Source organism: Dunckerocampus dactyliophorus, chromosome 10, assembly GCF_027744805.1.
Source record: "Dunckerocampus dactyliophorus isolate RoL2022-P2 chromosome 10, RoL_Ddac_1.1, whole genome shotgun sequence".
Classification (NCBI taxonomy): Eukaryota; Metazoa; Chordata; class Actinopteri; order Syngnathiformes; family Syngnathidae; genus Dunckerocampus; species Dunckerocampus dactyliophorus.
In genome coordinates, this window is record NC_072828.1 from 31288602 (window position 1) to 31303861 (window position 15260).

General features: G+C 43.3%; 2 protein-coding genes across 9 annotated transcripts in view; both read left to right on the plus strand.

Annotated features, from left to right (window-relative positions):
• The first annotated feature begins 317 nt into the window (after positions 1 to 317).
• On the plus strand, positions 318 to 5186 carry ndufb5 (NADH:ubiquinone oxidoreductase subunit B5). Of its 2 annotated transcripts, XM_054790039.1 has the most exons (7): positions 318 to 478; positions 1313 to 1395; positions 2329 to 2395; positions 2471 to 2532; positions 2745 to 2851; positions 4357 to 4497; positions 4610 to 5186. In XM_054790039.1, the coding sequence occupies exons 1-6, from the start codon at positions 361 to 363 to the stop codon at positions 4475 to 4477; spliced, it is 558 nt and encodes a 185-aa protein (XP_054646014.1). In that variant the 5' UTR covers positions 318 to 360; the 3' UTR covers positions 4478 to 4497; positions 4610 to 5186. The 2 variants fall into 2 exon arrangements, with proteins under 2 accessions (XP_054646014.1, XP_054646013.1); XM_054790038.1 differs by lacking the exon at positions 4610 to 5186 and having other exon boundaries at positions 4357 to 4585.
• A 92-nt stretch (positions 5187 to 5278) lies between these two features.
• Positions 5279 to 15260, plus strand: part of usp13 (ubiquitin specific peptidase 13) — a 45177-nt gene continuing 35195 nt past the window's right edge. For 6 of the 7 annotated variants that reach the window (XM_054790030.1, XM_054790029.1, XM_054790025.1 and 3 more), the window contains exons 1-4: positions 5279 to 5851; positions 8261 to 8386; positions 11448 to 11508; positions 13497 to 13618. In XM_054790030.1, the coding sequence (XP_054646005.1) occupies positions 5741 to 5851; positions 8261 to 8386; positions 11448 to 11508; positions 13497 to 13618 (420 nt within the window). In that variant the 5' untranslated portion in view covers positions 5279 to 5740. Of the gene's footprint in view, positions 5852 to 8260; positions 8387 to 10450; positions 11239 to 11447; positions 11509 to 13496; positions 13619 to 15260 lie in introns of those variants that run through there. The other variant, XM_054790031.1, reaches the window with a different exon arrangement.

Genomic DNA, 15260 nt, shown 5'->3' on the forward strand with positions numbered 1-15260 from the left:
CAAAATTACCCAGCATGCATTTTTTTAAACCATAAAGCTTTTTTCCCATTTTACAAATTTTATATTTTACCTTAAATATGTATTGTTTTAATTCCCTAGAAACATGGAAAATAAACATTAAATATACACAAAATAAACGAGGATTAAAAGCCGTCGATACGTCCTTGCCCACGTCCATGATGGCGGGTTCCGCTTCAAGTTTTTCAACAGCGAATCACGTTGCAGGTTGTTGGGAGGCCAGCGCGCAGTAGACATTTCTACAGCGAATCACGTTGCAGGTTGTTGGGAGGCCAGCGCACAGTAGACATTTCAACAGCGAATCACCTCGTGGGTTGTTTGGGAGGCCCGCCCACAGTAGACATGGTGGGCATGAGTCTACTCAGGTCTGCCGCTGCTATCGCAGCCAGACTGAGTCCTCTGAAATCTGGCAATGCTGCGACAAATTTACTTACTCGAACAATCCCGCAAACGGAAAAAGGTAGGTGACACCGCGGCCGGGTGAATTGTTTTTTGTTCGAGTGAGGAAGTTGTCCTTTCCGCTTGTGACCTTGCGACAGGGTTTGCTAGCATGCTAACGTGAGCTAGCTTGTCTGTGTAGCAGTCAACAAGGAGTTACACCGAAAGGCTAATGTGTCAACTTCAGTCCTATTACGTTATTAAAAATGAATACGGAACTTAGTAAGTCATAAGTAAACATAATATCGTTGTATGTTCATGATCTCTAAGTACCAAGCTAGTAATGACGGGAATAGTTGTTGACGCTTGATTAGTTCATGTACATTTTGCAGTCCAATGAATGAAGTTTTCCTCAGTTTGAGCTCACATCATTGTTATCTTGCATGTTGGAAGACGGAGATGATATCGACACAATATCTTTTTAACTTGATTTAAAATCAATCTTGTGTAACCACGACTCTCAAACAAAGCAATAACATTGCACAATTTAAAAAGAAATGTGAAATAGTATTAATGATAGATAGAGAAATGAGGAGGAAACATTTGTTTTGAGGTAATTATTATTATCTTTTTCAATTGGTGAAATTCTGAGTTGGGTATATTTTTGTGATTATGTGGGGATGTAATCATATTTTCTCTTAACTACATATTGTATGAATATGTAGTTATATGAATATGAATTAATCAGTTAATTATGTACAGTACTGTGTTTATCACAATGTCTATATTTTTTGTATGAGGAAAGAGGTGGTTATTTCTGGATGTCGCTTTTGTTTTTAGCTCTCCTCTTTTGTTTGAAACTGTCTTGATGGAAAAGCTAATTTATTGAAACGTTCTGTGTTGTTATTTTCCCCAGTGGCCGTCCGTTGGGGTCATGGGAAGAAAATGTTTGTGGTCAAACCATCTGAGTTCTATGACAAGCGATTTCTGCGTCTGTTGGTACGTTTGGAAGAACCGCACAGTTTGTAATACCCCCCTTGAATAGCCGAAAAAACGCAAATAATGGATGCACCCATAAGAAGGCCCATTTTTGACACTCCTAGCCATATTACTGTACATGTATATGCCCCACACACTTAATACGCACATTTGAATGTACTGTGTATACTGTAAAGGTACTCACCACGAATGAATGATGATGGAAGATGGACCATAGAAGAGATGGAATTATAGTCTGCAGGAGGCATTACGCACAATCAGTTCGGTTATAGGAAAAGTGCACTTTTTTTTTTTTTTTATTCTTCCACAATCCGTATGTGAGACATGAAGACACATCTTTCCTTTTCTGTGCATTCTAAATAGAGAAAAAACTGCTAGCACAAGGCAGCTAACAATGCAGGTGATGGGATTCACCTAATCTGCCTATTAGAACACCTCCAAAGACCTCCAACAAGAACAAGTGAGGCCTGCAGTTCTTTTGTTGTGGGGTCTTTTGTGACCTCTCGAATGAGTCGTGGCTATGCTCTTATTTTGCGCTGAAGTATCGGTACCAGATATCATGTTATGTCATGTCAATGGAACACTGTTGGCGGAATAGGAATAGGTGTGTCCCATTACATGCATTGCTAACTGCCTCATGCTAGCTGTCTTTCTCTCGTTAGAAGGCACAGGAAAGGGAATGACATGTGTTCCTGTTTCACATGAGGATTGTGGATGATGGGAAAAATTCCCCCAAAAGTGCAATTTTCCTTTTAATGACGTAATGGACTATTTATGCTTGAAGGTGTGGTTTCAATCCACCAAAACAAAATCTGTGTATTCCATACAGAGAGACAGAGATGGCGTTTTTAGCAGCATCCACTCAAGCCTCATCATTTGGAACGCTGCTAGAATGACTCTCTCTCTCTCCCGCTCCCTCTCTCTGCACTTTAGCAATTCTACGTCCTGTTGACGGGTATTCCGGTGGCCATCATTGTGACGTGTGTGAACGTCTTCATTGGTGAGTAAGCACATGTGTTGTGTTGTGCCATTGTCCTTCTCCACTGTAATCATCACGTGCGATTGCCTTTTCAAGGCGAAGCAGAGCTGGTTGAAACTCCTGAAGGTTACGAACCGGAGCACTGGGAGTACTATAAGGTATCACCTCCTATGAAATGTTGGCTTTACAAAACAAATGTTTCAAGTAACCCATGGATGATTAGACTTCTGTTCTCTGTCTGTCTCAGATACTGTATATGTATTTTTTTTCTTAAAATGTTCTATGTGAATTCAATGCAGCATTAAAAGCAAATAGAGCCTCTTCAGTGCGGCGCTGCCGTCTGTGAAGAATGACTGTCATGTGATTGCAGCACCCCATCACCAGGTGGATCACTCGCTCCTTTTATGATTCTCCAGTGAAGGATTATGAAAAGATGATGGCTGCAATCCACATGGAGAAGGAAAAGGCAGACTTGAGGTGGGTGAAACTATTACGAATTGGCCAGTTTTTTGAGAAAAAAGGTATGACAAGAAAGTAACTGAAGAATATCTGCACAGTAATAAAGTTGAAATGCAAGTTCTTTGTGTCGAGAGCCATCAAAGGTACCATAAAAGCACCCTGACTACACTGCAGCCCGCTTTAGTCAACCGCTTTTATGTTGATAGACCAACCCATCAAGTCCTGGTCCACCTTCTCCGTACTAAAAAGTGCCAAGTGCTTTTTTGGGGGGAATTTTGCCCATCATCCACAATCCTTTTGTGAGAGATGAACACACGTCTTTCTCTTTTCTGTGCCTTCTAAAGATATAAAGACAGGTAAAACGAGACAGGTCATGAATGTACGTAATGGGACACACCTGTTCCGATGAAAACACCTCCAAGAAGCTCCAACAAGGTTTGGTGGTTTTCTTTAGATAGCACTTTGGGAACTTCCTTCCTGGGTGCATTGATTTCACATAGCAACATAGAAAGAACAGAAACACAGCAGCAGTGGCGGTAGCTCCAATATGTAGCGTTACCTTTGGCTAGCGGCCTGAGGCCTTGTGAGCGAGTGTGTTGTGAAGCTAGTCGCTAGCTGGCGAGGTGTCACTACGCCAGTAACGTAGTTCTTGGACGTAAACAATATCAATGTCACTGTAGCTTCGTTCATATGCAGCTCACATGATGGAAATGGAGCTTTGGTGGTGCTTTTTGGAGGTTTTTTTCAGAAGGCTTTACAGGTGGAATAGGTGCGTCCCATCACATGCATTCTTAGCTGCCTTTTTTACCTGTTTTTATATCTTTAGAACGCGCAGAAAAGAGAAGGACGTGTGTTCTTATCTCACATACACGGTTGACTGCTTTTGTTGACAAAATGGCTGTGTTTGTTTCACTTGTACGATAAAGATATTCATTATTGGCTGATACCAATATTGATCCGATATCAGCACGAATAATGCATACTTATAAATTTTTTGTATTTGTTTTTAAATTGAGTTTTATTTGTATTATTTTTAAAAAGAAAACTGAGAGGAACAGCCAGCAAGAGCAGGTATGAGGAAGAACTCTCCTCAGAAAATCCTCTGATCGTTTTCTGTGATGCTGCTTCAAATGCGCGAGGAGGTCGCTCGTGTTAAACTTCCCCGGTTCCGTGCCGCCACGGGAAACTTGTGCATTAAGAGTTTTGCACTCGTTTTTGTGGAACTTTTAATGACATTACGCCCTCTCCTGGCTAGACAAGCTGGCACACGCTGCTCTTGGCGTCATGCGGGCTGTATCTGCACGCTGGACCCGCAGCCAAGTATGGGATGGACTGCTTGTGGTGATATGGGAAATAGCCAATCCAAGGGCGTGATATTTGGGTCCCGACTCGACATTAACTACAACACACTCGTGTTTCGAAGCCCTGCAGTTTGACTAGCAGTTAAAAGTAGTCACCATTGTCCCGTTCACGCCTTGTTTTAAAAGTCACACTACAAGATGACAACTGGTGCGGTTTTGCAGGCTGGCAGAGCTGCAGGTGCGCAGACACATGAGGCAGCGAGGGGATGGGCCCTGGTACCACAGGGAGACCCTAGACAAGGACCTCATCGACCACAGCCACAAGTCTTCACCTGACAACTGAACCTGGCCGGTGTCTGCTCAGTACGTTGTGCTGATCTGCTCACCTCACTCTTTGTACATTTGTTTTTCTTCTTCACACGTCAATAAAATACCAAAATATTCCCTCTGACATTTTGTGTTTTGAACTTTGCAGGCCAAACTAAGTACTTGCTGTGGACTTGCTTGTTGTGTAAACAGCGAGATGCCTTTGAGTCAATAGAGGTTTCCTTTCTTCTCTCCTTATTCACCGCAAATTGCAACCACTCCAAATAGTCCCTCCCCTTCCGCTACGTCGAGGGTGGTTAGTGTCCATACTTCTCCACATCAACGCGCTTAAGCAAGTAAAGACGCAGCCTTTTCTGTCTTTTTTCCCCTAACAGGTGTTGTACTGGCAAATACTACACTATATTGTTCTAGTGGCAATAACGTGGGCGGCCACTTGGGGGCAGAGCCGAGCTTAATGACGCGACACGACGACATTGTTATTGGAGGTGGGCGATACTGTAAGTTTTGGTATCGGTCCAATACCAAGTAAATACAGGTGCGAGCCCTGCCGATGCCGATACTTTTGTTTTTGTTTTACTTGAAATTTTTCCAAGATAATTTACTGATTTTGTGACGTTGGCCTTTAATTTGTTGATCATATATCTGAATAAGACACACGACAAAGAATGTATGTGTAACCTCACGTAAAAATAAATATGACTTTGATACCAGAGATGAGAATCACATCATTAAGTCCTGTTGGCTTTTTGTCTCTGTGTCCAAGAACTTATTCTCTTAGGTTTTATATGATAATATTGTATAGTTAAACAACACCAAAAAAACCCGGATAGTTGTGAAAATAAATATCGAGTTCATCCGTTGGTATCGACATTTGTCTCGATCCACACACCCCGGATTATTATTGGTTGACACGAGCCTGTATTTGTTGCTATCCGCGTTGCTACTGAAGTGTTGATCATAATCATAATCATCAGAATATTTCGCACGTGCCTTTCTTCGTATTTGACAGCATTTTTCCCGCGGCGACCTCGTGAGGTGGGAGTGGCTACCGTGCAGCAATCTTCCATCCCACCAAGCAGATGTCATTTCACGCTGGAGGAGGAAGACACTAAAGAACGGAGCAGCCTCCGCCGTTCATGCTTGAATTGTGTTGTTTTTGTCATGTCGGCCTCCGCCTCCTCCCGCCCTCCGAAGGAATGTTTTTAAAAATAGCACCCTCGTCTCTCTGAGCTCCGGTGGATCGGCGTCGCACTGTGCTGCGAGGAGCGGGGATGCCAACATGGCTGCAGACCTGGGAGAGCTGCTGGTGCCGTACATGCCCACCGTCAGAGTCCCGAAGACCGGAGACAGGGTTTTCAAGAGCGAGTGCGCCTTCTCCTTCGACTCTCCGGTATGTGTGTGTGTGTGTGTGTGTGTAGGGGTCAGACCCACTTGTAGTGCCATGAAATGTCTAAATCATGGTTTCATGTGAGGAGGAAACACACCTGCTACTTGACCATCGTTGGCACTCTTCAGTAAGGAAAGTAGCGATTGGCTGTCCTAAAAGTCGCTAAATGACGTCAGCATCATTAGCACAATTTCCTGTGTGTTTACTGCTGGTAGACACCCCCCTTCTCTCTTTAATTACCATTGCCGGCACGCTACAAAGGAAGCTAACAAGCTAATCAGCGATGGAAGCACCAAGTTGACTCGCCGGGAGCCAGCGCCCCTAGCGTTCCAGCAGGGAATTGCACGCCTGGATGTCAAGGACTTCAAAAACGTGAGAAAAAGTCACAAGATTTATCACTGCGGTCGCTTTTTTTTGGGAGAAAAAAGTGGTTGGAGGGGTATGAATACTCGTTAGATGTAAGTTTCGGCTCACGTGCACTGAGGCAGGCGGATCCACCCGCATGCTGATGGTCACGATACCACAGGTGCAGCCATAGTGGGCCGTATTAGCCTGATGAAATATCCTTGTTTTTAAACAAACCAATCTTTCATTTCATTCAAGGTTTTTTTCGTATTTCATTGGGGCTCGAGCATAAAAGCGAAGCCTTAGTAAAGGCCCTTTTGCATCAGCTATTTTAATTTTATTTCATTTCATTTCGTTTCGTTTTATTTTATTGTTTCATATCATTTATTATTTTATTTAATTAGTACTTGATCACAAAAGCAAAGCCTTAGTAAAGGCCCTTTTGCATCAGCCTTTTAATGTAATGTAATTTTTTCATGTTTTTATTTGATTCAATTAGAGCTCGAGCACGAAAGTGAAGCCTTTTGCAGAAGGCCCTTTTGTTATCTGACGTGTTCACTGTTTTATTTTGAAATGGTATTTAGTCAGGGCAGGAACGAGTAAGAGCCGCTTGTCTAGTCTGGTTTGGTGACGTCTGGTCCTGGCTGGACCACTGCTTGCTTTGCGTGAGCGTGAAGCCCCGCTGCACGTGCTGTGGAAATGAAATGAAAGTTTGAGCTCAAGTGAGAAGAACCGCAGCAGCCGGGTGACGGTGCGCACCGGCGTCGCGATGGTGGCGTCGACGTTTGACCAAAGGTGCCAGAGTTCCTTCGGAGCGACTCCACGTGAAGGTCCCGTCCAGGAAGCGTCCTCGCTGGGCTGTTTTTAAAGGTGACTCAGCTGTCTGGAGTTCATCATGCTAGCTGCAGCGCTGCTTTATTTTTAGCCGCGCTCTGTTCAAGATCAGATGTCACTTTGGGCCACTTCAAGGGTTCTGGCAGCCTCGTCCCAGTTTGGTCCGTCAGACAAGAAAGGCAGGCTGGCAGTGTTGGGTTTTCATGGCACGGATCTTCTCAAGACACAAATGCAAATACAGTAAAAACCACAACACATACAGCCACAGCCACAGCTCCCCGCTGCTGGCAGCACTCATGGAGCCTACCCCCACCATGCCCGACACGGTTACCTTGCTACTCACGTGAGGTTTCCGCAGTAATTGTTGTCTTCCATCCGTTTCAGCGGATAGGATTGTTGTTCTCGTGCGTCCACCAGAGGGCGCTGCTTTTCTCGCTCAAGCGCAAAGCAATTTTCTTCTTCTGTTTTCTTTCTCACTAAAGCTCATGTTTGGATGTGTTGGTGTTGCATAAGGGCCTGGCTGTGTGGCCGTTACTTTACTCTTTTTATACAAGTTCATTTTTTCTTCTTTTATTTCAATTCATAAAACATAAAATGTGGCTTTTAAGGGGTTAAATGAAACAATGATATCATGTTTCAATGATATCACGTTTCAATAAAAGCAAGTGAATACTCCCTGAAATATATTTGGTAGACATTTGATTGTTTTCAATAAAAAACAGTGGAGTTGCGTCAACACGCACGCCAGCGTTCTTTTCAAGGATTAAATAATAATAATAATAATAATAATAATTGTTGTTATTAATGCATATTATAACATCATAATAATACAATTCATAGGCTTAATAAGTAATTGATAGAATGAATTTAAATATAAATTATATATAAAGACAGTAATTGTTTTGAACAGTTATTAAGAAAACATACATTCTATAATGATACTTATACATGACATGATATCATTCTCATGATAACATCTAGAATAAATAAGAATGTCTACAAACAATGAATAATAATTCAGAATACTTTTTACTTTCAGGCCGAAGTAGATAAAAAGGGTTGAAATTCATCAAAAGAGTGCTGACATTCCCAGCAGCCATAAATGAGAAACAAACGACAACATTTTAGCCTTCAGGGACTCTTGACTGCGACTGATTTGACTTTGCTATCAATGTTACTTTACGCTTGCTAGCTAACAAGCTAACACTAAGCGTTTGCCTTTGTTTCGTGCAGGAATCGGAGGGGGGGCTGTACGTGTGCATGAACACGTTCCTGGGCTTCGGACGGGAACACGTGGAGCGGCACTACCGCAAAACGGGCCAGAGTGTTTACATGCACCTCAAACGACACGTCAAAGAAGTAAGTCCGCTTCCGCACACGCCGCCGCCTTCCTACACCCGCCGCCCTCTCATGTTAGCTGCTGCTTTGGGACCAAAAATGCTCTTCTGTCTTGTTGATTCTTTTTCTCCGCAAGTAAATCCACCCTCAAATCTTTTGTGTTTTCCTCCAAAGAGCGGAGTTCCATAAGCACGCCAAGCCTTTCAAGGAGGCGGGGCAAAAATGGTCCAATCGGCAGTAAGTCGAAGAATAACGCCGAAATATAAAGAGAAAAAAGTTGCAAGCTCACGAGAAAAAGTCGTCATTTTTACGAGAATAAAAAATAATTTTAGTAGCATAAAGTTGAAATAGTGAAGGCGTTACATTTTTAAAGTTGTAATCATATGAAAAATATAATAATATTGACATTTTTATGCTAATATTGGGCCGATAATAGCGGTGTGTCGATATTATCGGACATCCCTAATAATAATAATAATAATAATAATAATAATAATAATAATGATGATGATGAACGTGAAAGTAGTAAGTAAATCCTCCCTGAGAGGTATTTCATAGCTGTTATTTTAGTTTCTTTTTGTGATTTTAATTTCAGAAGTTACGTAAACATGCACGTCTTTCAAGGGTTAAAACCCTGACAAATCTAATTGGCAGAAAAGTCCAAAATTAGGCTGCCAGAAATGGTGTGATATTAAAAAGGGTATGAATAATTAGCAGAATGTAAAAATCAAGAGTTCATATGTGCTGCCGTCACGCTATGCTAACATTATACAGCAATTCCACGGTTTTCCTTCTGTATCGATCGATCGATCGATTGATTTCTCTTTTCTAATTTGAAATGGTTTTGTATTTATTATATTTGTAGGATTTTTATTGCTCTTTTATTAATTTTAGGGCTGACAACCAACCAATTAAAATATGAAATCCTGATTAATTGCCTTTAGTCCACAGTTAACTCATGTTTCATTGCAATTAATCGCCGATAGGGACGGAAATGTCTTTGTGGCAAACGCATCTCGATACACAGGTTATGATACCATTCAAAAACAATATCTTTTAAAAGCAGAACCATTCCATACGGTGTACAAACGATACCATTCCGAATGGTTACGTTTGTTGACATCGACGTGAGCGCCACATTCTAGATGAAAGACACGAGCCCTTAAATAGCTGTCCTCGGCTATGCCTGCCGGTAGCTAGCGGCTCGTAACACACATTTTAGCTCACGGTTCCAAGCAAAAAGACGACTCGCGTGTAAAAAAAAAACACTCGTATGCCGAGGTACCTTGTACCTAGTAGCTAGTACCTAGTAGCTAGTGTATAAATGACAGTAAAAAATACGCGCGTATTCCAGTAATTTCTCTCTTCTCCCTGGCAAGTCGACGTACTTCCTGACAAGTCGACTGCCAGCGACGGTAGACGCAAACAACGCCGGTGTTGTTGGGACAGCCTCCTGCCAGCGCCTTGAAGCTCAACCTCCCTTTTCTTTCTCCTGCTGTCATCAGTGTTTGCTCCCGCTTGCGGCTTCGCATCACACCAGCCTTTGCTCAAACTGCGGCGTGGGCCGAGGGTCGAACGGGACGCAAGCAGGTTAATCGTGCGTCCAAAAAAATGTTGGCATTAAAGGAAACGTCCCTAATTAATTGACTTCTTTCTATCAGCACATGCTTTGAAATGACATGACTGGAAAATGATATCATTTTTAAAGTGAATGTTCTTTTGTGTTGCAGCTGTCATGTTTTTATTTTTAGCAGACAGTAGTTTGACTTTTACACACATTTTGTGGCCTTTTGCTAAACAAAAAAGCCCAACGCCCTTTAACACGTGAAATAATAATAACGATAATAATGATAATGATAATGGTAATGATAACGTCACATGAGACCACATTCGAGAGCGACATTGAAATATTAAATAACAATTTGAAATATTATCCTACAAAGAAAGAAATGATGTCTTTCTTTGCCTGAAAACAAGCGTGCTGTAATTGCTGGCGCTTCCAAAAGGGCTGCTATTTCTTTTCATGCCGGGACGGGACCACAAACAGCTGCTCACATTCTGCAGGCTCCTGTATCTGCCCCCCCACCCCCGCCCCCATGACTACTTTTGGGTTTTGAGCGTGTCAGCGTTCTGCGGGTCGGCGCGTGTCCGTCTCGTCCTTCTGTGCCGTCTAACGAGCGAGCGCCGCCGCAGCCTGAAGCCGAGCCAAATGACAGCAAATGTTGGATGTTGGCGATGATCATCACGCCTTCATGTGAACGAGGAAGTGAGGTCGTGGGCGGGCCGTGCAGGGGCACATTAGATTGGCTGCCATGCTACCTGTTAGCATTTTGGCTATTTCTTTGTCCCGTGTCAAGGCATGCGGTGTACACACGTACTGGAGCACCTGCAGCAACACCACAGGACACTCTTGGCACTTGTCACCTCCTCATGTCTTAAGGCTAATACAGACATGCTGTAGCATAACGTTGGGACAGCCTTGGCACTTTCGCTGATTGGCTACCATGCTAACTGCTAGCATGCTAGCACTTTGGCTATTTTAGCCCCGTCTAAGGGCATCCCGAATGTAAACGGTCTGGCAGGCAAACAATTCATACGTTGACCTCAACTTCCAATTAAAATAGAAATATGATCCATAAGTAGAAGAAGCGTAGAGAATGAAAAACAGAGCGAAAAGGCGTAAAAAAAGACTTTTATGATCTAACATCTTCTTGTGCGTGAACATTGCTAGCATGTTCCTTCAAACATTAGCAGTATTTAAAAGTGAAGCCGGAAGTCACCTGTGGAGTATGCAAGTACATGCTAAACAATATTAGCATTTAGAACCCGCAAGGCATGCTGGGAAACCCCCCCACAGAAGCGTTTTATCTAAGGTGAGACCAGCTTGATTATTTTCTTTTCTTCAGCTTTCACTTTGACCACGTTACCTCCCTCAGGGTGGGGGGGTTCCCCTTCTTGGAACCTGAGCTCAGTCCTGGGGGAGGGGCAGCCTTTCACACTGTCAAAATAAAAGATCTTTCCTTTGCAAACCCCATCCTCCTCCTCCTTTAATGACAGTCCTCTCGCTTCCTCTCCTCCCCAGAAAGCCACGGGGGCCGCAGGGGGCGCCACCCCCAGGCGACGGGACGGGAAAGTCTTTTTGGGTAAGTTGTGTGCGGAGGGGGGAGGAGTTAGACAACCAATTCAAACCAATCCAGTGTGTAAATGTTCATGTCATCGGGGACACGTGGGCTTGTCAAAAAACAATCATCCTCATCCTCATCCTCATCCTCATCACTCCCACGTTTGCGTCCTTCCTGTTGTTGTGTGAGTGAACATGAACGTGCTTGTTTGGCGCCCCCTGCTGGCGGGAAATGTCTTCGTGTTTTCCATGGCTGCAGAGTCCATCCTGATGGTGGAAAGGACTTCTTCATGCGGGCTCCTCCTCTTCCTCCTCTTCCTCCCAGATGCTAAATATAGCAGCTTTATTTGCATGTGTGCTTAGTAACCACACACACAGCCTGGGGGGGGGCTTGGTTTACAGTGTCCCTCAGCTGCCACCACCTGTCACCCCCCCAACACTTGGATCCTGACACACTTGTATCGCTGCACGATGACGCCGCTTGGCAAGAACCAGGTGTCGCACCCCCCCCACACCCGCCCACCGCTGGCCTGGCAGAGGAGGAATTCCTTCCACTGCACCCCCCCATGCTGATCGTCTAAAGTTCACTATTCCAATGAGTGATATGCGGCTCGATACTAAGTATCGATACTTCCGATACCAGCTCTAAAATTGCTCCTCAAATGCCGATCTTGGTACTTTGATTGCGTCAGTCGTTCGTGGGGGTGTTTGCCTGAGACGACTGAAATGTGGGAGTTCATCACTTCTTGTCATGCTTTCATTCTCTTTTTTGTTGTTAAATCCAATTTGCACAGATTTGATCCGATTTAGTCCTGTTTTTTCTGTTGTTGTATGCTAGCTTGGCTACCGTATCGGAAGTCACCCACGGTACCTGAACACACCTCAACGTTTGAAACCAATCGATAAATACCTCAGTGAATGATCCAAGTTTTTAAATGGATCATTGATTTCATGAATCCATGAATGCTGTCTTTTTCATGCTGTCATGTGACACACTACCGTTTACAGCTTCACCAACACAGTAGGAGAGTTTGCACCTTGTATCCGCATCGGATCGGTATCGCCGATGCAAGCCTGAATTTCACGGATTGGAAACAAAATCAGTGGTATCACACGTCACTCATTCCAATATGGCTTCCCTGTGGAAGCCATCATAGCAGCAATCATATGTTTGCTGTTGGAGCAGAGAAAACATGTTTACAACCTTCTAAATACGCTTTTTAACATCATTAGAGCCCTCTAGACTTGACATAACACCCCTATAGTCACCTTTCCACTCCTGTTAGCCAATATAGTAGACATAATAAGAAGAAATAAGACATAGAAGACATGTTTACAACCTTCTAAATACACTTTTTAACATCATTAGAGCCCTCTAGACATGAAATAACACCCCTATAGTCACCTTTACACTCCTGTTAGCCAATATAGTAGACATCATAAGAGAAAATAAGACATAGAAAACATGTTTACAACCTTCTAAATACACTTTTTAACATCATTAGAGCCCTCTAGACATGAAATAACACCCCTATAGTCACCTTTACTCTCCTGTTAGCCAATATAGTAGACATAATAAGAGAAAATAAAACTGCTGCTCGTGTGCTCGGTGCTAGGGGAGCTGATTAGGGGGCGGACAGGAAGTGGCGGCGGGGGTTGAGAGTTGACTTTTAGCGTAGGGCTGCATCAGTAGCGCGTGTCGGGATTATTGTGCCTTTTGTTGTTATTGTGGTACACACACAACACCACACGTCGTCGACGTCAACAGACAAAAAGCGACAGCTCGTTCAGGTCAAAGAGTGGTTTGGTTGGTGAACGCCCGCCTTATTGGTTGGTTGTGTTGCAGAATGGCGTTGAAGCAGGCGCGCTGCAGCCCGTGCGTGTCTCTTTAAGAAGCACTTGAGCGTGATTGTTGAGAAACCGCGGTTGGCGCCGCGCACCAACGGGGCGGTGCAACTGGGAGGCGTTTCCTCCGGCAGGTGACTGAAAGTTTGCTTCCTCCTCTTGAAGATTTGGAGCTAAACCGCGACTTTAACGGCGAGGACTACGAGTACGAGGATGAGGCCAAGCTGGTGATCTTTCCAGACCACTTTGAGATCCCTCTGCCGAACATCGAGGAGTTACCGGCTCTGGTTAGTGAGTTTCCCCGCATGGCAACAGGAAGCTGCCCTCCCCGGGGGCCACTTCATCCCCCAACACACACTTGGGTTGCACGTGATGGATATTTGTGTGCGCGCACGCCAGGGGGGGGACCACCGGCCACAACATTAGGTACACCTGCTCCACCGGCCAACAAAACAGCCAACGTCACTCGTGCTCGTTCTTGTAATGTTTTGATTTTATGACCACAACATTTGCACTTTATTCTCCTGAGAATGTTGTTACTAGACGTACGACGTCTTTCCTTCCTTCGTACTGACGCTCTTTCATCTTTCAACTTCTAAAAACGACACCTTTCTTCCTCCCAATGTTATTACACTTTTATTCGAGTGAAACGATGATATTGTGACTCCTAACCAGCTTCCATGTTTGGTTTTATTCTTCATAACATGACTTGACTAAATAACGTTGAATATTTCAGCTTTACGCTTTGATGAGATTAGATTTGATTCCATTAAGAACGTTGCAGCTTTCCTTCTCGTCTTATCGCGACTTTAAAGCACAACTTTTCCAACCTAACTTTCAAAAATGTGCAACTTAAGTGTTTGTTTAGTTTCTTACCGTATTTCTTTCGGAAAGAACATCGTTTTCTTTAATATTTCAACTTGACACGTCTAAAAATGGCAGGCTTTTTCCTCCGAATATCACTGCTTTTATTCTCACACTTCCCCTCATCATATCGTGACCTTGTTCCCCTCAAATAATCACTCCGTCCCATCCTAATTTTCACAACATATTTCTCATGATATTACTTTCCAAAATGACACTTTTCTTGGTGAGGTATTTCAACATGTTGCTTGTAAAAATGGCATGTTTTTCCCTCAGAATATTCCATCTTTTATTCTGGTAAAATGACTCGTCATGTTGTTTATTCATGTCTTTATTTATTTATTATTATTTATTTATTTATTCTCCTCATATCTCAACTTTTCCCAACCTAACTTTCAAAAATGTGCAACTTTCATTTGTGTTTTTTTTGTTTGTCATCGTATTACTTTGGAGTCATGTTCAACTAAAAATGAAGTTTTCCTAATATTATGAATTTTTTTTTTTAGTACAATCTTTTTGTCCGTAAGATGATTTTTAAAAATTGCAATATTATGGATTTTTTCCTTGAATATTTCGGTATTCAGTGTTGATATTCTTGTAAAATTGCTGCTGTTTTTTCCCCATTTTTTGCCGTTGTTTTCTTGTGTAATAGTATTTTTACAGCGTGCCGTGGGCCACTAATAGGACGTACATGAAATGGCCCCCAGCACGCACTTTGGACACCCCTGATGTAACGCATGGAGTGTCATGAGAGAATTTGACGTGAATACTCTCGTCGGGAGTTAGCGTCGTTCATCTGCGTGTAGCTACGGCGTGTGTGCTGCACCTAGCGTACATCCGTGAGGGAAGAACCCCCCCAGTCTTTGTGTCAGCATGTTGTGCACGTTTGCCCCATCAAGTGCTTGTGAGTTGAATGATTTGTTGTTTGATTGCAATCTCTTACTCCTGCAGCGTTGATGGCGCTGGTGGCTTACTGCATGTTTCTCCTTTCTTATGACCGAGCTGTGGTTAGCATGGTAGCGCTGTTGTTAGCATGTAGCCTTGCTACACTCTTTATTTTGGCTG

Coding starts and splice junctions, on each gene's coding strand:
- ndufb5 (XM_054790039.1), top strand. CDS start 361: ATGGTGGGCATGAGTCTACTCAGGTCTGCCGCTGCTATCGCAGCCAGA. Junction 2,396..2,470: donor GTGTGTGAACGTCTTCATTG/GTGAGTAAGCAC, acceptor TGCCTTTTCAAG/GCGAAGCAGAGCTGGTTGAA. Junction 2,533..2,744: donor AGCACTGGGAGTACTATAAG/GTATCACCTCCT, acceptor ATGTGATTGCAG/CACCCCATCACCAGGTGGAT.